The sequence below is a fragment of the Bubalus bubalis genome, chromosome 7 (genome assembly GCF_019923935.1).
Source record: "Bubalus bubalis isolate 160015118507 breed Murrah chromosome 7, NDDB_SH_1, whole genome shotgun sequence".
Classification (NCBI taxonomy): domain Eukaryota; kingdom Metazoa; phylum Chordata; class Mammalia; order Artiodactyla; family Bovidae; genus Bubalus; species Bubalus bubalis.
In genome coordinates, this window is record NC_059163.1 from 48,454,986 (window position 1) to 48,479,926 (window position 24,941).

At 40.3% G+C, this 24,941-nt stretch overlaps 1 protein-coding gene across 1 annotated transcript in view; it reads left to right on the forward strand.

Annotated features, from left to right (window-relative positions):
* The window catches only part of SCFD2 (sec1 family domain containing 2), a 394,561-nt gene that overhangs the window by 11,664 nt on the left and 357,956 nt on the right, over positions 1-24,941 (forward strand). The window contains exon 2 of the mRNA XM_006047767.4: positions 4,190-4,358. Within this exon, the coding sequence (XP_006047829.4) occupies positions 4,190-4,358 (169 nt within the window). The remainder of the gene's footprint in view (positions 1-4,189; positions 4,359-24,941) is intronic.

The following is a 24,941-nucleotide window of genomic DNA, read 5'->3' on the forward strand; positions in this document are numbered from 1 at the left end:
CTGGAACATTCTTGCTTTTTCGATGATCCAGCGGATGTTGACAATTTGATCTCTGGTTCCTCTGCCTTTTCTAAAACCAGCTTGAACATCTGGAAGTTCATGGTTCACGTATTGCTGAAGCCTGGCTTGGAGAATTTTGAGCTTTACTAAGTGTGTGAGATGAGTGTAATTGTGTGGTAGTTTGAGGAACTCAAAAGCCTCTTGATGAAAGTGAAAGTGGAGAGTGAAAAAGTTGGCATAAAGCTTAACATTCAGAAAATGAAGATCATGGCATCCGGTCCCACCACTTTGTGGGAAATAGATGGGGAAACACTGGAAACAGTTTTCAGACTTTATTTTTCTGGGCTCCAAAATCACTACAGATGGTGACTGCAGCCATGAATTTAAAAGACACTTACTCCTTGGAAGGAAAGTTATGACCAACCTAGATAGCATATTCAAAAGCAGAGACTTTACTTTGCCAACAAAGGTCCGTCTAGTCAGGGTTATGGTTTTTCCAGTGGTCATGTATGGATGTGAGAGTTGGACTGTGAAGAAGGCTGAGCGCCGAAGAATGGATGCTTTTGAACTGTGGTGTTGGAGAAGACTCTTGAGAGTCCCTTGGACTGCAAGGAGATCCAACCAGTCCATTCTAAAGGAGATCAGCCCTGGGATTTCTTTGGAAGAAATGATGCTAAAGCTGAAACTCCAATACTTTGGCCACCTCATGCCAAGAGTTGACTCATTGGAAAAGACTCTGATGCTGGGAGGGATTGGGGGCAGGAGGAGAAGGGGACGACAGAGGATGAGATGGCTGGATGGCATCACTGACTCGATGGACGTGAGTCTCAGTGAACTCTGGGAGTTGGTGATGGACCGGGAGGCCTGGCGTGCTTCGATTCATGGGGTTGCAAAGAGTCGGACATGACTGAGTGACTGATCTGATCTGATCTGATCTTGAGCATTCTTTGGCATTGCCTTTCTTTGGGATTGGAATGAAAACTGACCTTTTCCAGTCCTGTGGCTACTGCTGAGTTTTCCAAATTTGTTGGCATATTGAGTGCAGCACTTTCACAGCATCATCTTTCAGGATTTGAAATAGCTCAACTGGAATTCCATCACCTCCACTAGCTTTGTTCGTAGTGATGCTTCTTAAGGCCCACTTGACTTCACATTCCAGGATGTCTGGCTCTAGGTGAGTGTGAGTGATCACACCGTCATGATTATCTGGGTCATGTAGATCTTTTTTGTACAGTTCCTCTGTGTATTCTTGCTATGTCTTCTGCTTCTGTTAAGTCCATACCATTTCTGTCCTTTATTGAACCCATCTTTGCATTAAATGTTCCCTTGGTATCTTTAATATTCTTGAAGAGATCTCTAGTCTTTCTATTCTATTGTTTTCCTTTATTTCTTTGCATTGATTGCTGAGGAAGGCTTTCTTATCTCTCCTTGCTATTCTTTGGAACTCTGCATTCAAATGGGTATATCTTTCCTTTTCTCCTTTGCTTTTCACTTCTCTTTTGTTCACAGCTATTTGTAAGGCCTCCTCAGACAGCCATTTTGCTTTTCTGCATTTCTTTTCCATGGGGATGGTCTTGATCCCTGTCTCCTGCACAATGTAATGAACCTCCGTCCATAGTTCACCAGGCACTCTGTCTGTCAGATCTGGTCCCTTAAATCTATTTCTCACTTCCATTGTATAGTCATAAGGGATTTGATTTAGATCATACCTGGATGGTCTAGTGGTTTTCCCCACTTTCTTCAGTTTAAGTGAATTTGGTAATAAGGGGTTCATGATCCAAGCCACAGTCAGCTCCTGGTTTTTTTGCTGACTGTATAGAGCTTCTCCATCTTTGCCTGCAAAGAATATAATCAATCTGATTTCAGTGTTGACCATCTGGTGATGTCCATGTGTAGAGTCTTCTCTTGTGTTGTTGGAAGAGGGTGTTTGCAATGACCAGTGTGTTCTCTTGGCAGAATTCTGTTAGCCTTTGCCCTGCTTCATTCTGTGCTCCGAGCCCAAATTTGCCTGTTACTCCAGATGTTTCTTGACTTCCTGCTTTTGCATTCCAGTCCCCTATAACGAAAAGGACATCTTTTGGGGGTGTTAGTTCTAGAAGGTCTTGTAGGTCTTCATAGAACCGTTTAACTTCAGCTTCTTCAGCATTACTGGTTGGGGCATAGACTTGGATTGCTGTGATATTGAATGGTTTGTCTTCGAAATGAACAGAGATAATTCTGTCATTTTTGAGATTGCATCCAGGTACTGCATTTCGGACTCTTTTGTTGACTATGGTGGCTACTCCATTTCTCCTCAGGGACTCTTGCCTACAGTAGTAGACATAATGGTCATCTGAGTAAATTCACCCATTCCACTCCATTTTATTTTGCTGATTCCTGGAATGTCAATGTTCACTCTTTCCATATCCTGTTTGACCACTTCCATCTCCTGTTTGATCAGGTCTGAATAAATATTAGCTATTCTGATGAAGATGATGAAGGTGGTGATAGTGATTCCTTGCATTTCTGGTTTAGTCTTTTCTACCTAGTTCTTCTGCCCAATTAATATGACATGGCAAATACAATAAAGAGATATAGATAGAAAGACATTAGGAAATCAAGTGTCAATTGATTTGAAGTGAGTGAGATCAAAACAAGTTGATTTGGCCAGTCACATCCATTGTTGCCACTCTAATGGCAGAAAGTGAAGAGAAACCAAAGAGCCTGTTGATGAGGGTGAAAGAAGAGAATGAAAAAGCTTCCTTAAAACTCAACATTCAAAAAAATTAGATCATGGCATCCGGTCTCATCATTTTATGGCAAATAGAAAGATTGGAAGATTGGGAAAGATTGGAAGCAGTGGCAAATTTTATTTTCTAAGGCTCCAAAATCACTGCAGATGTTGACTGCAGCCATGAAATTAAAAGATGCTTGCTCCTTGAAAGAAAAGCTATGACAAAGTTAGCATTTCAAAAAGCAGTGACATCACTTTGCTGACACAGGTCCGTATAGTAAAAGCTATGGTTTTTCCAGTAGTCGTGTACAGAAGTGAGAGTTGGCCCATAAAGAAAGCTGATTGCCGAAGAATTGATGCTTTTGAACTGTGGTGCTGGAGAAGACTCTTGAGAGTTCCTTGGCCTGTAAGGAGATCAAAGCAGTCAATCCTAAAGGAAAGCATCCCAGAATATTCATTGGAAGAACTGATGCTGAAGCTGAAACTCCAGTACTTTGGCCACCTGATGCAAATAGCCATCTCATTGGAAAAGACCCTGATGCTGGGAAGGGTTGAACGCAAAAGGAGAAGGAGGCAACAGAGGACGAGATGGTTGGATGGCATCACTGACACAATGGATATGAGTTTGAGCAAACTCCAGGAGATAGTAAAGGACAGGGAAGTCTGTTGTGCTGCAGTGCACAGGGTCAGAAGAGTTGGGCATGACAGCGACTGAACAACAACAACAGCTGGTTGTTGAAATGGTATCTTTCAAGCATTGATAACTTTTGGAAAGATAACTTGGCCTTATGGAAAAGCATTAAGCTTTGTAATTGGTCTTGATTTTAATTTGAGTTTGTTAATTCATTTGTTATTAAAGGAGTTAATATATGTAAAGCACCTAGAGCAATGCCTGGTAAATAGAAAATGCTCTATAAATCCTTCTATCAGTACAAATTTTTCCATTCATTCATTTGTTGTTTTCTTCATCTAACAAATAATTAGTAAACCTACCAGCTGCCAAGTTGCCTTTATGTAGAGAATGGACTAGGTAAACTGCCATTATGAAGATAAGCTACTAGCAAAGGGGAGATCTGCTATTCTTGGTCAGGTCACTAAGCCCTTCTAAGTCTTAAAGTCTTTATCAGTAAAATTAAGAAAATCTTTTTGGCTCGAAAGTTTCAAGATAGTGTCATCTTATGACACCATTTACCTGACCTACCAAATGTTGACTGTTTGTTTATTCACTAAATACCTGTTGATGCCTTCCATGTAGGCACTATGCCAAGTGCTGGAAATATAGCAGTAACCAGAGCAGACATAGTGCCTGCCCTCAGGGACAATTAAGTCCAACACACAAGACATACATTGTCTAGGTAATTGTGAACCTGATTAGTGTTACCAACGGCAAAATGTTAGGATTGTATTACTGATTTCTGTAACAGTTTCTTTTTCCTCCTATTTTGTGAGTTCATATTTTCTTGTCTGTTTAAATAGGGGCTGTAGGACATCATGGAGATAACTTGGTGGAGAAGATCCTTGCAGTGCTTCCCCAGCTTCCAGGCCACACCAATGATGTGATGGTTAACATGGTGGAGCTCACTGCACTCCAAGATGAGGAGGAGAATCAGAATGTGGTTGTACCTGGCTGTCTTGCACAATCCAAGTAAGATGTGTGTTTTTTTCCCTCTTTTCCTTTTCTTTCTCTTCTAGAGTGTTCCTTTAGAAAGGAAACAATGAAGAGTTCAGTTCAGTTTAGTTCAATCACTCAGTCGTGTCCGACTCTTTGCGACCCCATGAATTGCAGCATGCCAGGCCTCCCTGTCCATCACCAACTCCCGGAGATCACTCAGACTCACATCCATTGAGTCAGTGATGCCATCCAGCCATCTCATCCTCTGTCGTTCCCTTCTCCTCCTGCCCCCAATCATTCCCAGCATCAGAGTCTTCCAATGAGTCAACTCTTCGCATGAGGCGGCCAAAGTACTGGAGTTTCAGCTTTAGCATCATTCCTTCCAAAGAAATCCCAGGGCTGATCTCCTTCAGAATGGATTGGTTAGTCTGGTTGAAAAATTTATAGTGGATAACATTTAGAAAAAAGAATTTTTTCTAAACTTTGAAATAATCATGTTTGTTAAACAACGTAAGCCAAGAAGTACAGAATTTTGAAAAGGTGTTATTTAGATGTAATATAAGTTTGTTCCCAGGGTCAGCTAAGTGAGTCAATTTATACATCTCCATTTCTCAGACAGTTTCACATGGAGTTGAGGCTAGGCTTACTCAACTTCTCTTTCCCAGCTGACTTTTCCACATGACGAAAATACTGCCCACAAAGCTCTGAAACAGTGCCATCTTACTATGTAAATAATATACTCTTGGGCATCAGTGGGAAAAATTTTTATTTCTGTGTATACTTTTGCACATGGTTAGAAAAATCAGAGAAAGAAGGTGGGGTACTTTGTATTATGCAGAGTTCAAAAAAAAAAAAAAAAAATCACTCCAGAAACATGGCAATGAAAAGAAACAGAAATTACCTTTCCTACTTTCTCCTTCATCAGCAGTTTTTATGAGAAAAAAAATACATTTCAAGAGAAAAAAGTATTTGAGTAGCTATTTCCCTCACCTCCCAAGTTTTAAAGTTTTAAACAAAGCAGGACCTTTCAGCTGTATAGTTTCCAATGTTAATAGTAATAGATGTGTTTGGAATTTCCTGTCATAGTTGGGATTAATCTTTGGCTCCTGAGATTTTCAGCTTTTTTTGTAGACAATTAATAACATTTATTGGATGCCTAGTGTGTATGGGCTAGTGTGTGAAGAAAACAGAAAGTTCTGTCCCTGTCTTTTTGTGTGCTCTTACACACAATAAAAACAACGGCTTGTGCTTGGCAGCATATATGCTAAAATGTCGGCCTGATGGCTTGAAGCTATACAAACTCAGAAGTAATTATTATTGGAAATATTTTTAGCTTCTCAGAGGGCAATTTAAAACTTTATTATTAAGGGCTTACTTTGAGCATTACTCTGGACTAAGTAATATGGAGGACATAAAGTAATATGAAATGTCATTCTTGCCTTCAAGGAACACTTTCTTGTTGGGTAGCCATGATTTACACACAGATACAATTAAAAAATAATAGAATGATACAGAATTAAGACTCATGTGTCTGCTATAGATTATGATTCCTATAAGTGAAGAGTCAAGTTAATATGGCCTTTGTAGATCAATGTGGGCATTGTGGAAGTGGTGGTGCTTACTTCATTATGTCTTGAAGAATTCAGAAAAGGAGAGAGGGCCAGCATGAAGACGGGCGTGGAAATAAGGACAGTCAGGGCCTAATGTGATGGGTTGTGAGAAATAAAGACAGTCACAGGACCATCACCGGACCATCACTGCATCAGCTTAATTAGCGTTTTTCAGGACTTACTATTTATTATACATGCCAGGCATTGGGGAAGTCATTTAAGTTTCACAATGACCCAATGAGGTAGATGTTTTTATTCTGTATAAGGAAACTAAGACAAAGAGACGTTAAGTAACTAGTAGGACATAGGATTAGAATTTGAGCCCAGAATATTTGACTTCTGAGGCACTGTGTTAATTTACGTACTATGTATGCAGGGGCCAGAGAAAATCTAGCCTCATGAATAGCTATAAATAAACAATGAGATAGAAAAACACAAAGCTATTTCATGATTTAATTTGGGGAAGCCTATGTGTTCAACATAATGGTTACACGAACAACAGGAATCAGTTTTGACTAATTTCAGCAAAAAGGGAATTTATTAAAGGGGATTGGAAAGCTAACAGAATCAAAGGAAGAATGGTTAATCAGATTTTGGAATGGATTAGTACAGTTCCTGAAGCAGAAACTCCAATACTTTGGCCACCTGATGCGAAGAACTGACTCATTGGAACAGACCCTGATGCTGGGAAAGATTGAAGGCAGGAGGAGAAGGGAACGACAGAAGATGAGATGGTTGGATGGCATCACCGACTTGATGGACATGAGTTTGAACAAGCTCCAGGAGTTGGTGATGGACAGGAAGGCCTGGTGTGCTGCAGTCCATGGGGGTCGCAAAGAGTCGGACATGACAGGGACTGAACTGAACTGAACTCAAGAGCCAAGAGCTCTTGAGCCAAGAGCTGGGGCCAAGAGCTCAGGAAAAGCTCTTCCAGTCATTGACACCAGAGAGACTGAATTTCAACTGTTTTCTGTCTTGAATCATTCTACCTAAGATTCAGATTCCAGGGGAAAAAGTAAGATTGGCCTAACTCGGGGCCAGTAGGGGTTGGGAGCAGTTCATGCTGACTGAGATTTGTGCCAGGATCATATGGCATGGCAGAGGGATAGTTCTTCAAAGGAAAACTGGAATGTTTATGAAACGGAGGGAGAGAGATCCTGAGCATATGTCTTTTCTACTCCTTGGCTGTGTTTTTAATGGGTGCCTTTTCCTCTCTTTAGACTATGAGTGAGTATTGCATAGAATATCAGTTTTCAGTGCCACTCAAGTATCAGAGTGTAGTAGTCATAAATATCCAAGGCAGTAGTGAATTCTAGAAAGATCTAAAGAAGACTTTAAGGAGAGCAAGTTTGGTGACATAGTGAGACCAGAAGGCAGGTCGCAGATGATAAAGAGAAAAATAGAACTATTGTAGATTTACAGAAAATTTGAACAGATAAAACAAAGCATTCCCATAAAAAAAATAGTGAGAAAATTATAGCCAAATAAAAATATGAAACAATAATTAGGAGAAAATATGGTATTTTCTTTATAGTTGCTTTGAAGACTGAAGGAATTGTGCTGATTAATTTCTTTGTAAAGAGATATTGAAATCAATATCAGCCAACCTAGTGTCTACTGTACTTCCATCAGAATAATGACAGTCACTACTATCTCCAGTGCCACCCCCAAGAAAGTTCTTAGTGAAATGAGTGTGAGGATTAAAAAGTCAGTACTAAAAGGCAAAACAGATGGCTGTTTGGCAATAAATAATGTGACTGCAGTGGAATAATCTTTTAAAACCAAGTCTCTAACTAGGATATAAACCTTAACAGGCAAACTTGATTGCTAAAATAATTTTTATAAAAGGTTGTTTATAATTACAGCAATTAAAATTGTGACCTATGCAGATGAAAATTTGATAACTTAGATGCATTATAACATGGCCTTCCAGTTCCTGTCCACTGGTCACTGGGTTATGTGGAATATATTGTTCAAGAAAGAGGCAGAATCTTTTCTTTTCTCATGTTTACCTTTGGTTGAAGTGGGTTTCTATCCTCTGCCCCAGCTCCAGTCTCCTAACCTATTACTCTTTCAGTTCCTGAAGAACGCTTTCCCTCATGCCCTACCTGCATTGACCATGTCTGTTCTTGGTGCCCCTGCCTTGGTTCAGCTCCACACCCCCAGTGCGGCTGGTTGCACTCTGTCCAGTGCCCACTTTTCCTCCCATAGTGCCATGTGTGCCTGCCTCGTCTTTCATTCTCTCCTCCTTCCTTGCTTCTTACAGCCACGCTAGCTTCCTTTCTCTTCCTCCAGTACGGCACTCACTTTCCTGCCACGGGACTTTCCTCTTGATTTTCCTAGATCATTCTGCCTGAAGATATAAACCTGCCCTGATTTCCTGTCTTCCTTCCTTCTCAGGCCTTCATATTTCCTTTCTCTCTCTAGCTAGTTTTCCTCCTCAGCCCAGATAACTTTCTAATGAACTTGCTGATGTTGTGTATTTTTCTGTCCCTTTCCTAGAGACCCACAGAGTGAACTCCTACTAAAGAGTCCTATGAAAGGAGGGATATTTGTCTGTTTTCTTTGCTGCTAGACCCCCTACCTGTAAAAGGCAATGGCACCCCACTCCAGTACTCTTGCCTGGAAAAATCCCATGGACGGAGGAGCCTGGAAGGCTGCAGTCCATGGGGTCTCCGAGGGTCGGGCACGACTGAGCGACTTCACTTTCACTTTTCACTTTCATGCACTGGAGAAGGAAATGACAACCCACTCTAGTGTTCTTGCCTGGAGAATCCCAGGGACAGTGGAGCCTGGTGGGCTGCTGTCTATGGGGTCACACAGTCGGACACAACTGAAGTGAATTAGCAGCAGCAGTAGCAGTAGATCCCCTACCTAGAACAATACCTGGCACTCAAGAGATTGCTTTTGTTTGTTTTTTTGTTTTGTTTTGTTTGTTGATTGGTTTTTTGGTTTATTTGTTTTTGGCCATGCTGTGCAGCTTGGGGAATCTTAGTTCCCTGACCAGGGAGTGAACATGAGCCCTCAGGAGTGAAAGCATGGAGTCCTAACTACTGGACTGCCAGGGAATTCTCATCAAGAGATGTTTGTTTAATGGTGATGGTGCTGCTAGGGCAAGATCTGTGAGAGAGTGAAGCTGAAGACTAAGATAGAGAGGTGACGTCAATCCAGAGCATAGGAGAGGTTAGTATGGGGATGTCTAGATTCTAGTCATTTATTTGGCTGCATTGAGTCCTAGTTGTGGTGCATGGGCATAGTTGCCCCCTAGCTTGTGGGGTTCTCAGTTCCCTAACCAGGGATCCAACCCACATCTTCTGCATTGCAAGGTGGACTCCTAACCACTGTACTGCTAGGAAAGTCCCTAGACTCTAATTATTGAATATTTAAAACAGTCACATCGTGTTAGCTAAATATAGCAAAATTGGCCCAGAAATTCTGCTTTTAAGACCTTATTTCTTAGATGATTTTGTACACATGTAGAATGATATATTACATTAATTTGCCATAGCAGCATTTTTAATAACAAGACTGGAAATAATTTTCATATCTTATCAGTTCAGTAGATTGTGGTATATTCATACTATAAAACAATATATAGCTATTGAAATAGGATGAAGATTGAATAAGCCATTTAATATATAAATTATATATTAATAAGCAATGAGCTCAACGACATACTTCAAATGAAATTAGTAAGGTATAGCACACCCATTTGTTAGAAAGGGGGAGATATGTATTCACATTTGCTTGTGATACATTAAATATGCCTGGAAAGTGCACAAGGAACTGATGATATTGGCTGCCTTTGTAGAGGGGTAGAGCAAGCCAGAGCTTGCTGAGAAGTTGGTGAAATGAATGAAGGTGGAGGATGGTAGAAGATGTCTTATTACATATACTATATACTTGTGTGTTTTGTATTTTCAATCATGTGAATGAATCTTCCTGTTAAAAACATAGAAATTACTCAACATCACTCATTATTAGAGAAATGCAAATCAAAAGTACAATGAAGTATCACCTCACACCAGCCAGAGTGGCCATCGTCAAAAAAAATCTGCAAACAGTAAATGCTAGAGAGAATGTGGAGAAAAGGGAACCATCTTCCACTATTGATGGGAATGTAAGTTGATACAGTCCCTTATGGAGATTCCTTTAAAAACTAGGAATAAAACTATCATATGACCCAGAAATCTTACTACTGGGTATAAGTAAGTAAGTGTTAGTCGCTCACTCATGCCCAGCTGTTTTTGACCCCATGGACTGCAGCCCACCAGACTCCTCTGTCCATGAGATTTTCTAGGCAAGGATACTGAAGTAGATTGCCATTTCCTTCTCCAGGGGATGTTCCCAACCCAGGGATTGAACCCAGGTCTTCTGCACTGCAGGCAGATTCTTTACCAACTGACCTACTACTGGGTATATACACTGAGAAAACCATAATTGAAAAAGACACATGTACCTTGTGTTCATTGTAGCAGTGTTTGCAATAGCCAGGAAATGGAAGCTACCTAGACATCCATTGAGAGATGAATGGATAAAGAAGATGTAGTACATATATACAATGGAATATTACTTAGCCATAAAGAGAAACAAATTTGAGTAGTTCTAGCGAGGTGAGTGAACCTAGAACCTGTTATACAGAGTGAAGTAAGTCAAAAAGAGAAAAACAAATATCGTATATTAATGCATATATATGGAATCTAGGGGCTTCCCTGGTAGCTCAGCTGGTAAAGAATTGGCCTGCAGTGTGGGAGACCTGGGTTTGATCCCTGGGTTGGGAAGATAACATGGAGAAGGGCGTGGCAACCCACTCCAGTATTCATGGTGAATCCCTATGGACTGAGGAGCCGGGCAGGCTGTAGTCCATGGGGCCACAAAGAGTCAGACAGGACTGAGTGACTAAGCATAACACATGGAATCTAGAAAAATGGTACTGATAAACGTTTTTGCAGGGCAGGAATAGAGATGCAGACATAGAGGCATAGAGTATAGACTTGTGGACCAGTGGGAGAAGGAGAGGGTGGGACGAATTGAGAGAGTAGCGTTGAAACATATACATTACCATATGTAAAATAGATAGCTAAAGGGAAGTTGCTGTTTAACACAGGGAGCCAACCTGGTGCTCTGTGACAACCTAGAGAGTTGGGCTGGGGTAGGATATGGGAGGGAGGTCAGAGAGGGAGGGAACATATGTATACTTACGGCTGATTCATGTTCTTGTGTGGCAGAAACCAGCACAACGTTGTAAAGCCATTATCCTCCAATTGAAAATAAATTTAAAAAACAAATTAGATTTAAATAAAAACACTACTCCCTTATTAAGCTAGCTTAAGGTAGGATTCTATGCTCTTAGGAAGGAAAACTGCTGTCTCTCACTTTGGAACCTCTACAGAGCTTCTTGTCTTCCATCCCCAATGAACCATACTTTTCTTTTAATATTTCTATCAAAATGCCAAAACACTATACCCCAGTAATTTGTTGTGTGTCCATTTCCCCTGTGCTGTGCTCAGTTGCTTCAGTCCTGTCCAGCTCTTTGCACTATTGACTGTAGCCCTCCAGGCTCCTCTGTCCATGGGATTCTCCAGGCAAGAATGCTGGAGTAGGTTGCTGTGCCCTCCTCCAGGGGATCTTCCTGACCCAAGAATCGAAACCATATCTCTGGTGTCTTCTGCATTGCAGGCAGGTTCTTTACCGACTGAGGCACCTGGGAAGCCCCGTCCATTTCCCCTACTATACTGTAAAATCCTTGAAGGTAGTAAGTGCACCAGGCACTTCAAAAGTGCTAATAAATTGCATAAAGAAAGAATGAATAAATTTTATTAGATTTGAGGCCAAGTATAAAAATGATGACAAAACCCTGAAGAGCCTTAACTGTTTCATTTTAGCACTTAGGTCATTGTCTAACATTGATATGTTTTAATTTCTTCTGTAAGTTCCTATAGAGTAGGCATTTTCTATGTACTTTTCACCAAATGCACCTATTGTCTAGGTTGATGAGAAGCAAGGATGGTAACAATGAGTGCCTAAATTTTTTCAAACAGTGTACTCAATTTTTTAAATGTATTATTTCATTTAATTCTGAAAACAGCTGTTTGTTGTTCAGTCGATCAGTCGTGTCTGACTCTTTGTGACCCCATGGACTGCAGCACGCCAGGCTTCCCTGTCCCTCATCTCCTGGAGCTTGCTCAAACTCACATCCATTAAGTCGGTGATGCCATCCAACTATCTCGTCCTCTGTCACCCCCTTCTCCCCCTGCCTTCAGTCTTTGCCAGCATCAGGGTCTTTTCTAATGAGTTGGCTCTTTGCATCAGGTGGCCAAAGTTTTGGAGCTTCAGCTTCAGCATCAGTTCTTCCAATGAATATTCAGAGTTGATTTCCTTTAGGTTTGATTGATTTGATCTCCTTGCAATCCAAGGGACTCTCAAGAGTCCTCTTCAACACCACAGTTCAAGTTAAGAGAAAGAGACTGAGTAACTTGCCTTAAGCCAAACTTCCCCTAATTGATTGAATCAGGTCATTGAAAATATCTTTTTGATGTTTCTTTAAAAAAATTGAGAAATAATTGGCATACAGCATTATTTTAGTTTTAGGTTTAGACCATAATGATTTGACATTTGATTGTATTAGCAAATCATCACCACAATAAATCTAATAGACATTCATCACCAGATTTTTTTCTTGTGATAAGAATTTTAAAAGTTTACTCTCTTAGGTGACTTTCAAATATGCAATACAGTATTATTAACTGTAGTAACCAGGCTGCACATTACATCTGCATGACTTATTTACTTTATAACTGTAAGTTTGTAGCTTTTGACTCTATTTACCCATTCTGGTACCTTGCCTTCTGCCTTTGGCAACCACCAATCTGTTCTCTTGGAGACGGCAATGGCAACCCACTCCATGGACAGAGGAGCCTGGTAGGCTGCAGTCCATGGGGTCGCTAGGAGTTGGACACAACTGAGCGGCTTCACTTTCACTTTTCACTTTCATGCATTGGAGAAAGAAATGGCAACCCACTCCAGTGTTCTTGCCTGGAGAGTCCCAGGGACAGGGGAGCCTGGTGGGCTGCCGTCTATGGGGTCGCAAGAGTTGGACACGACTGAAGCGACTTAGCAGCAATCTGTTCTCTGTATCAATGAGCTTTGTTTAAAAAAATTATTATTTTTTAATTCCAAGGCATATTTATTTTCTACTATACCATACCAACCTCTGATATATGCTTAGTTAATGAATGTATAAATAGACCAATGAATTCAGAAATAATGGGTACTCTGGTTTATTATAGTTTTAAATAAATTAAGACCAGGGCACTGTGCCCCAAGGTCTTTTTAAAATTACGTACTTAGTTAATTTGTTTATTAATTATTTATTTTTGGCTGTATTGAGTCTTTGTTGCTGCATGTGGGTTTTCTCTAGATGTAGCGAGCAGAAGCTACTTTCTGCTTGCGGTACTTGAGCTTCTCATTACAGTGGCTTCTTCTTGTGGAGATCAGGCTTACTTGCCTCATTACATGTGGAATCTTCCCAAACCAGGGGTTGAACCCATGTCCCCTGCATTGGCAGGAGGATTCTTAACAACTGAACTACCAGGGACGTCCAAAAAGCAATATCTTAAGTCCAATTTTCTTGTTAGTTTTTATGTTGAAGGTGGGATTTTTTTTCTTAGACTATAGAACAATGGAATAGTAGAGTAGATCTTATAGTGAGAGACAAATGCAACAGTGGTTTCACCCTAACCACTGATGAGCTAATTTTTTGTTCAGTTCAGTTCAGTCGCTCAGTCGTGTCCAGCTCTTTGCGACCCCATGAATCGCAGCACACCAGGCCTCCCTGTCCATCACCAACTCCTGGAGTTCACTCAGACTCACGTCCATCGAGTCAGTGATGCCATCCAGCCATCTCATCCTCTGTCGTCCCCTTCTCTTCCTGCCCCCAATCCCTCTTAGCCTCAGAGTCTTTTCCAATGAGTCAACTCTTCGCATGAGGTGGCCAAAGTACTGGAGTTTCAGCTTTAGCATCATTCCCTCCAAAGAAATCCCAGGGCTGATCTCCTTTAGAATGGACTGGTTGGATCTCCTTGCAGTCCAAGGGACTCTCAAGAGTCTTCTCCAACACCACAGTTCAAAAGCATCAATTCTTCGGCACTCAGCCTTCTTCATGGTCCAACTCTCACATCCATACATGACCACTGGAAAAACCATAGCCTTGACTAGACGGACCTTTGTTGGCAAAGTAATGTCTCTTCTCTTCAATATGCTATCTAGGTTGGTCATGACTTTCCTTCCAAGGAGTAAGCGTCTTTTAATTTCATGGCTGCCATCACCATCTGCAGTGATTTTGGAGCCCCAAAAAAATAAAGTCTGACACTGTTTCCACTGTTTCCCCATCTATTTCCCATGAAGTGATGGGATCAGATGCTATGATTTTCATTTTCTAAATGTTGAGTTTTAAGCCAACTTTTTCACTCTCCTCTTTCACCTTCATCAAGAGGCCTTTTAGTTCCTCTTCACTTTCTGCCATAAGGGTGGCGTCATCTGCATATCTGAGGTTATTGATATTTCTCCCGGCAATCTTGATTCCAGCTTGTGCTTCTTCCAGTCCAGCGTTTCTCATGATGTACTCTGCATATAAGTTAAATAAACAGGGTGACAATATACAGCTTTGATGTACTCCTTTTCCTATTTGGAAGCAGTCTGTTGTTCCATGTCCGGTTCTAACTGTTGCTTCCTGACCTGCATACAGGTTTCTCAAGAGGCAGGTCAGGTGGTCTGGTATTCCCATCTCTTTCAGAATTTTCCACAGTTTATTGTGATCCACACAGTCAAAGGCTTTGGCATAGTCAAGAAAGCAGAACTAGATGTTTTTCTGGAACTCTCTTGCTTTTTCCATGATCCAGCGGATGTTGGCAATTTGGTCTCTGGTTCCTCTGTCTTTTCTAAAACCAGCTTGAACATCAGGAAGTTCACAGTTCACGTATTACTAAAGCCTGGCTTGGAGAATTTTGAGCATTACTTTACTAGTGTGTGAGATGAGTGCAATTGTGCAGTAGTTTGAGCATTCTTTGGCATTACCTTTCTTTGGGATTGGAATGAAAACTGACCTTTTCCAGTCCTGTGGCCACTGCTGAGGTTTCCAAATGTGCTGGCATATTGAGTGCAACAGTTTCACAGCATCATCTTTCAGGATTTGAAATAGGTCAACTGGAATTCCATCAGCTCCACTAGCTTTGTTCGTAGTGATGCTTTCTAAGGCCCACTTGACTTCACATTCCAGGATGTCTGGCTCTAGGTCAGTGATCACACCATCGTGATTATCTGGGTCGTGAAGATCTTTTTTGTACAATTCTTCTGTGTATTCTTGCCACCTCTTCTTAATATCTTCTGCTTCTGTTAGGTCCATACCATTTCTGTCCTTTATTGATCCCATCTTTGCATGAAATGTTCCCTTGGTATCTCTAATTTTCTTGAAGAGATCTCTAGTCTTTCCCATTCTGTCATTTTCCTCTATTTCTTTGCATTGATCACTGAGGAAGGCTTTCTTATCTCTTCTTGCTATTCTTTGGAACTCTGCATTCAGATGCTTATATCTTTCCTTTTCTCCTTTGCTATAATTATAATAATTATATTATATAATTATAATTAATTTTTTGTTAACTTTCACATTATTAAGTAACCTGTTAGTGGTGTATATTAAATCACTAACTCAATGTCAAAAACTGTTAAATTACCTCTTAATAGTGGTAATTTTTTATCTTCTTTCCTTGGTTCCAAATACCAATTAAATATTACTGTTCAGGAGACTAACATTAGGACTTCCCTGGTGATCCAGTAGTTAAGACTCCATGCTTCCACTTCGGGGAACTTGGGTTTGATCCCTGGTGGAGGAACCAAGATCCTGCTTGCTGCATGATGCAGCCAGGAAAAAAAAAAAAAAAATAAAGACTAACATTTTCAGAGAGAAGAAAAATAATTTTTATTAGAGCAGAATCAGAGATAGTACTTTGATTTTACATTTCCTTGCAGATAGAGTTACTGAACTCTATACAGCATTGACTTTGAGGTGTAAAGCCAGTACGCAAGAGGGGTGTCACCAGGTAGCTGTATTATGAGTGACCTGGCTGTTGGTACAGGCTGTGGGTATCTTCTTTTCCCCGCTTGGACTTCCCTGCAAAAATGGCATTTTGTTTATGTTTTTACTTCTAAATAAACATTACAAGTTGAGCAGGAGAAAGACTTACCTCTTCTCAGCATACAGCTGCTATGTTTAACTTTCTTTTTTTGTTTTGTTTTGTTTTGAGGAATTCTATAAGCCAGGTTCTTTTCTACAAATGAAGGGGTGAGTGTGTCTACTAAGGAATAGCTAAATAATTTGGTATGCCAGAGACATTTAACTTATATTTCTTGATTAAGCATTATGTTTAATGGTTATATAGTTCTGAATTTTTTAAATGCATGCTAAGAAAAGAAAATTTGAAGGTAGAAATTCTTATTCTATAATCGCTTACATATTACAACTCTGTCATAGTATTTGTTTGTTAAGGAATGTGCAGGCAATCCCCAGAATCTTGCTCATCTGAAAAATTTTCAATGATTTGTGGTCTATGTGTTGTGAGAAGACTGAATTCTGGGTCACTGTGGCTTTGGGATCCATAATTTAAATGGAAACTATGAGTCCTTTAAATAAAGCCAGGAATGCTTCGAAGTTAGCTAAAATGGGAAAGGAGGAATGGAAAGACTCACTACATTTGAATGACAAGTTCTTAATTAGTTTGATGTTCACTGCCAAGCAAAAATCAACAAGTTTAAAAATATCTTGCTGAATAAGCCAACCACAGTCTTTATTGGGTTGACTTCTCAGTCTTGTGTTACATAGACCAAGGTGTATTCAACAGCATGCCAAGAACGTACCAAAGCTCTGGCTACAGCTTCTCTCGTCTAACACCTGCTGGTATTCTTGCTCGAGGGTCTTTTTCTTTTCTTTTTTCACTCTGTCTTCTATTACAGTGTCACACTGGTTGGTGATGGGGTGGCGGGAATCAACAGGGTGGGGGTAAGTGTCCTTCTAGCAAAGCTGAAAGGAGGATTAAGTAAGAACTAAGAACAAGGCAATGGCTTTAGCATTTAGAGAAGGCTTTTAGGGCACAGCAGGCAGATGAGGTCGGAAATCTAGGAAATTTGAGTAAAACTTCATGAGTGGAAATATGAAATATGGAAGCACACCCTCTGAATGTGTTGTAGTTTATTTATCCAAAATATTTGTTGACTACTCTGTGCCAGACGCTTGATGAAGACAAGATCTCTGGCCACTTATTCTATTAATAAGTGGGGAGACAGACAGCAAACAGATGAACAAGTGACTGTATAATGTCAGCTGGGAATAGGTGCCATGAAGGAAATGAAGCAAGGAAGTCAAGAGTAAATAGGGACTTGGGGTGGTGAGGAGATGTATGCATAGGGGAGAAAAGGCCTTTCTAAGGAGGTATCTTTCAAGAAAGACCTCAGTGAAGTAAATTGTAAGCCTCATGGGTATCTGAGACTAGAACACTGCAACCCAGTGGAAAGACTAGGTATTTAGGGATTACTTGTGTTGATTTGCTTTCCCCTAGTGGCTCATGATGTTGAACATCTTTTCCTGTACTTATTTTCTATTTGCATATCCTCTTAGATAAAATGTCTCCACATCTTCTGCCCACTTTCTAATTGGACTTTTTTTTTTTTAATATTGAAGTTCCTTATCACAATTTATTGGTGGTATTATTTTACCTGTTTAAGTGAAATATAGAAAGCTTACCATGCATTACTTCCCTTTACCTTCCCACACTTATAATCATCTTAATATTTCCTCTACATACATTTAGGACTGCAGTTCAGTTTAGTTCAGTCACTCAGTCGTGTCCGACTCTTTGCAACCCCATGAATCGCAGCACACCAGGCCTCCCTGTCCATCACCAATTCCTGGAGTTCACCCAAACTCATGTCCATTGAGTCGGTGATGCCATCCAACCATCTCATCCTCTGTCAACCCCTTCTCCTCCTGCCCTCAATCCCTCCTAGCCTCAGGGTCTTTTCCAATGAGTCAACTCTTTGCATCAGGTAGCCAAAGTATTGGAGTTTCAGCCTCAGCATCAGTCCTTCCAATGAACACCCAGGACTGATCTGCTTTAGAATGGACTGGTTGGATTTCCTTGCAGTCCAAGGGACTCTCAAGAGTCTTCTCCAACACCACAGTTCAAAAGTATCAATTCTTTGGCACTCAGCCTTCTTCACAGTCCAACTCTCACATCTGTACATGACCACTGGAAAAAACATAGCCTTGACTAGAGAGACCTTTGTTGGCAAAGTAATATCCCTGCTTTTTAATATGCTATCTAGGTTGGTCATAACTTTCCTTCCAATACAATATTAAAATTTTTACTTCTATTGCCAAACATAGTTTAGAAAACTTAGGAGAAGAAGGAATGCTTATTGTATTTACACACAGACACACACACACATATATTTAAGCTGGTTTTTAAAAAATTAATTAATTACTTTTAATTTTTGGTTGTGCTGGATCTTTGTTGCTGCACGGGCTTTCCTCTAGTTGTGGTGAGCGGGAGCTACTCTCTAGTTGCCATGTGCAGGCTTCTCATTGTGGTGGCTTCTTTTGTTGTAGAGCACAAGCTCTAGGGCGTGGAGGCTTGGGTAGTTGCAGCACTTGGGCTCAATAACTGCGGCTTCCAGGCTCTAGAGCACAGGCTCAATAGTTGTGTTGCATGGGCTTAGTTGCTCTGTGGCATGTGGGATCTTCCCAGACCAGGGATGGAACCATGAGTCCAGCATTCGCAGGTGGATTCTTTTCCACTGAGTCACCCAGGAAGCCCCTCCTATATTTTTGCTTACTGTTTTCTTTCTTCATTATGTTTTAAGATTTCCTATTTTTACTTTGCCTTTTTAGAGATTTTCTTCAGCCATTCTTTTAGGATAGGTTTGCTGGTGACAGAATCTCTTAGTTTTCATTAATCTGAGAATACTGAGAATATTTTTTTTCTTCTCTTTCTTTTTTCTTTTGGCTGAGGTGAGTCTGTTGTGGCTCGTAGGCTGGGGCACTCAGGCTTTCTCTAGTTGTGATGCAAGGGCTTCTCCTGTTGCAGAGCATAGGCTCAGTGCAGGCTCACCAGTTGCAATGAGTGACCTTAATTGCCCTGCGGCATGTAGTATCTTAGTTCCTCAACCAGGGATTGAACCTGAATCCCCCACATCGTGCGTGCAGAGGCTTAGCCACTGGATCCCCAGGGAAGTCCTGCAACAGTATCTTATGGTTTTTTGAGTACAGGTCTTTTACCTCCTTAGTTAGATTTTTTTCCTTAGGTGTTTTTTCTGTTTGATGTGACGGTAAATGAGATTGTTTTCTTAATTTCTCTTGCTGATAGTTCATTGTTAGTTTATGGTAATGAGACAGATGTCTCTGTGTTAATTTTGTATCCTGAGACTTACCAAATTCATTGATTAGCTCTAGTAGTAGTTTTCTGGAGGCATCTTTAGGATTTTCTATGTATAGTATCGTATCATCTGCAAGCAGTGACAGTTTTACTTCTTCTTTTCCAGTTTGGATTCCTTTTTTTTTTTTTTTCCTTCTCTGATTGCTGTGTCTAGGACTTCCAAAACTGTGTTGAATAAAAGTGGTGAAAATAAATATCCTTGTCTTGTTCCTGATCTTAGAGGAAATGCTTTCAGCTTTTCACTGGTGAATATGTTAGCTGTAGGTTTGTCCTATTTGGCTTTTATTATGTTGAGATATGATTCCCTCGAAGCTCAGTTGGTAAAGAATCTTCCTGCAATGTAGGAGACCTGGGTTCCATTGCTGGGTCAGGAAGATCCCCTGGAGAAGAAAAGGGCAACCCACTTCAGTGTTCTTGCCTGGAGAATCCCATTGACAGAGGAGCCTGGTGGGTCACAGTCCATGGGGTCACAAAGAGTTGGAAATGGTTCAGTGACTAAACCACCACCACCACCATGTTATCTCTGTGACCACTTTCTGCAGAGTTTGTATCACAAATGAGTACGGAATTCTGTCGAAAGCTTTTCCTGCATCTATTGAGATCATCGTGTGGTGTTTATTCTTCAATCTATTAATGTGGTATATTACACTGATTGGTTTGTGGAAAAATCCTTGTACCCCTGAGATAAATCCCACTTTATCATGGTGTATGGTCCTTTTAATGTATAGTTGAATTTGGATTGCTAGTATTTTTTTCTTTTCTGTGTTCAGCCTTAGTGATTTCCATGACTCTGTCTTCTAGCCCACTAATCTATTCCTCTGTATTATTTAGTCTATGGTGGCTCCTTCCAGTGTATTTTTTCTTTCAGTTATTGCATTCTTCATTTCTGTTTGATTGTTTTTATATATTTTCTAACTCTTTTTAAAACACTTCTAACTGCTCACTCTGTGCATCCATTTTTCTCCTGAGTTCTTTGGTCATTTTACCATCATTATTTTGCATTCTGTTTCAGGTAGATTGCCTGCCTCCACTTCACTTAGTAGTTCTTTTGGGCTTTTATCTTGTTCTTTCATTTAGAACATGCTCCTCTGTCCCGTTGTCCTGGTTTGTTGTTTCTGGTATGTTGATTATACTTCCTGGCCTTGGAGCAATGGCCTTTTGCAGAAGACTTCCCATGTGTCCCAGCAGCAGACTCCCCTCTCATCACCAGAGCTGTATGCTCTCATTGGTGCCCTCATTCTGGGCTCTTGTGGATCCTTCTCTTGTATCAGGCTGACTGCTGTTGGTGATCTGGTAGGCATAGCGGGCCCTGGTCCTGTTGGTTGCCAGGCCCTGCCTGGTGCTGAGGCTACTGGCCACTGGTTGTTGGGGCTGGGTCATGAGATGGCTGGCCATGGAAAGCCAGGGGATCCCTGGGGTGCTGATGGCGTGTCGGTGTGTGTGCCAGGGCCCGCCATGGCAGATGGCATGACTGTGGTGGTCCTGGAGCTGGTGTCTGCCCACTGGTGGCTGTGGCCTGGGCCCATTGGGCCCTGAGGGTGGTGCCTGCCCTTCAGTGTGTGAAGTTCGTCTCCGGGCTAGTTCCTGTCCTCTGGTGGGGCTGGTGCCACCTCACTGATAGGTGGAGCTGCGTCACAGAGTCTCTGGTTACAAGACCCTGGGGATCCCCCAGGTGGTGCGTTGACCCATTTGTGGGTGGACCTTGGACCCAGGGGATTCTGTGGTGTGTTTGGATGAGGCTGGTCCTGAAGCTAGTGCTCTCGAGGCTTTCTGGTGGATGGGGCCAGACCCCAATGCTAAAAAGCTAGAGGGAGAATTCAGAAATGTCACTTGCCAGGACCAGTGTCCACATGGTAGAATGATCACTCCAAAATGGCTGCCTCCAGTGTCTATATCCCCAGGGTGAGCTCCGTTTGCCTCCTGTCTTCTCTGGGAGACTGCTCAGGATCAGCACCTGGTTCCTTTCAAGTTACTGCTTCTTCCCTGGGTCCCAGAGAGTGTGAGATTTTGTGTACACCCTTTAACAGTGGAGTCTCTATTTCCCTTTAAGAGTGGAATTTCTGTTTCCCTTTAAGAGTGGAGTCTCTATTTCCCACAGCCCTCCCTGCTAACCTTCAAAACCAAATGGTCTGATGGCTTGTCTGATGCTGGACCCCTAGGCTGTGGCACCTGATATGGGGAGCCCGTTGTGTGGAGGAAGGAGCCTCTTGCTTCTTGGGGTGAGACTGTACAATTGTAATTATCTTAATTATCACCTACCCAGGGGTGTAGGTATTGACTATACTATATGTCTCCGCCTCACCTTTCTCATTGTGGTTCCTTCTTTACATCTTTAGTTGTAAAGATATATATATATATATATATATATTTTTTTTTTTTTTTTTTTTTTAACTACATTCTAGTCTTTCTCATCAATGCGTGCTCTGTAAACAGTTATAATTTTGGTGTGCTCATACAGAAGGTGATCTCAGAGTCTTACCACTTTTATCACCTTGGTTAAGCTCCAAGCATAATTTTTAACTTAGGAAGGGTTGTGAGCGTTAAGGTGTTTGGTATTACTGAGTTTTTTCCTTGCCTTTACTTAGAACAGTGTTCCCAAACTTTGTTAGTTGAAGAATACCTTATTCATATACTGACCTTCCAAAGCTATTTGATATTTTTCTTTGAATTGATTGATGCCATAAAAGTTTTTTTTTCAAATATTTTTTAACATGTAAAAAAGTGGCAGGAATAGTACAAGAAACTTTTTTTTTTCCTTTGAAGCATTTGAGAATAATTTGCCTGTGCCCATCACTCCCAAAGACTTTAGTGTGTATCTGTCTCAAAGGGATATTCTCCACTGTAATCTCAATCATGGAATCAACACTGTTAAACTAGTACCATCCAACCCAACCCACACGTTTTGCCACTTATCTCAATAATATTCTTTATCGAAACAAAAGGCTATTGGTCAAAATCACACATTGGCTTTGGTTGTCACATCTCCTTAGTGCCCTTTATCATGAGTCTTTCCTTGACATTCATGACCTTCACATTGCTGAAGAGCATAGGCCAGTTATTTTGTAGAATATCCCTTAGTTTAGGTTTGCCTCATGTTTCCTCATGAATAGATTTCAATTTTGCATTTTTGGCAAGAATATCACCTAAGCAAAGCTGTGTTCTTTTCATTACTTTCTGTCAGTGGCACACAGTTTAACTTTGTCCATAGTGACAACTTTGATCACTTGATTAAAGGAGACATTTTGAGATTATGTAAACATGCTTTTCCTCATCTAACTTTAACCCACTGGTTTAGCATCTATTAGTATTTCTTGGCCGAATTATTTCCATCGTGGCTGTTTTTAATCAGAGTTGTTTCAGACATGTGTACTTATAATCCCTTCATTTTGGGTTTTTACTTTGAATTACTACCTTTTACTAACAGAATAATTTTAACTACAAAAATCTAGAAGAAAGCCTGAAGATTTCTTTTTACTCCCTTCCTTATGGTTGGAGCTCTGTGAAGGGGTTCTCAGATGTTCAGATTTCAAGGAGCAGAGAAATTCAACAACAACGCAAAGCTCCTGACTTTTATTAGTCAAGTAAAGTCCTCCAGTTTTTCCATACAACAGACACTAAAGATTCTTTATCTTACAGTATTGAAAACACTTTAATTCAAATAATTTAGCTTTATGAGAAACTCTACCTTATCCTCACTGTAATTAACATAGTATGCTTGCTGTGCAAATGTAACTTCAAAAATAAGTTCTCTTTTCTAGCCTCTAAACATATGGCCACCCCCCAACCACCCTTATAGAAAAATCTGTTATATATTCTTCTCTCTTCAGATTTGCATTCATAGTAACACTTCAACAAGGTTTCGTATCTCTAAGGTGCCAAGGGACATGTACAAAATGCCTTAACAAAATATTAAAATGTGGGTGTTAAGATGATATAAATAATATGAGCAACATAAATTCATATTCCACCTGAATTAATGACTGTAATAATTTCAACAAATCAAGTTTTCTTGATTTAGTAGCTTTGAAAACTTACTCTTAATGTGTGTATAGGTACAGCGGTGTCAACCAGGGTGAATAGAGTATTAGATTCTGGACTCACCGTGTGGTAGTAGAATATTAATAGGTGTGCGGATTTTGACTTTCCATCTTCCTCATAGAGTGGAGTGATTGAAGGTGTGAAGTGAACAGGTTGAGTTTGTCTCTAAGAGCCTCTATAAAACTGTCACTAACTCTTTATCTTAGAGTTTCTCTACACATGAACCAGTCCTCAACTTTTCAAATCTCTAATTCAAGCCAAAACACACAGATGTAATCCACCACTGAGGAGAGTTCCCCAGTGGAGCAGATGCTGACCTTTGGAACGGGTCATGGAACTCAAAGTATAGCCTTCAGAGTCAGAAAAATGTTCATAGAAGGGACATGTATTTGGTTTTTTAAGTAATTTAGTTGTGTTAGTAATTTTAAAGTCTTCATACTGAGTTAATCTGTTTATGCATTAGAAATCCATGAGAAAACCCCTATTCTTTGTTTATGAATAAGTTTGTATCGATTATGGTTACAATCATTAGTGAGCTGGTAGAGAGTAGGAATAAGAAATGTTTATCTGTACTGAGATGAAGTTCAGCTTCCCACAGTTATTTTATATGATTGTCAAACAGTTTATATGTTGCATTCTGGTCCATTTTTTAAGAAGTTTCATAGGCCTATTGCTATGCTGAATGAAAGCATCATATTGAAGGAAGAAATGATGAGAGGAAACTTTGATTATATATCAAGTGGAGATTATTCTTTTATTATTCTGAACATTATAAAGCTTGTGTGGAGCTGTTTATCCTGGATTTAAACAATGTTTTATCCTGAACTTTATTTAGTTCGCTTAACACATGGTTGTGGTTTCTGCACTGTTAAAGTCATTCCAGTGCATTTATAATGTGGAACCAGTCACACCAATAGATTTCTATTAGCTGTAGATTGATAGAGAAGGCACATGCATTTTTTAGGACATTTAAAGTTTTTAAATACCAAACTGAAAGTATAGTTCACAAGATTATTGTGCTAATTAAAAGTTGATAACAGACAATACACTTATTTATGCTTTTAAAATGACAGCTCTTTCCCTAGGTAGACTAATGCAGAGTAAATTTATGGTGGTTTATTCTTAAGTGAGTATCCTGAGCAAATAATGAAAATTACTTCCCTATAGTATAAGAGAGATAGAGTATCAGTGAGAGTTGGGGGTTTGATACCAGTGACCTGATCATAGTAGGAGCTGCATCATGGTTCCTGCTTTTTCCATTCTCCTCTGCTTCTTCCCTGAAGTGTACTTCAGTGCCATAGTGAGTTTAACATTTTTGAAGTGACCTTATCTTTTTCAGCAATATAGTTGATAGTTATGGGAACATTCTTTAACAAATAGGACAGTGGATATAAAACATCCTTAAAGCAATCCCTTCCTTTCAGTTGAACCAGAGAGGATGTGTTGATGTGGCTTTTTTTTTTTTTTTTTTTGGTGTCTTTGAA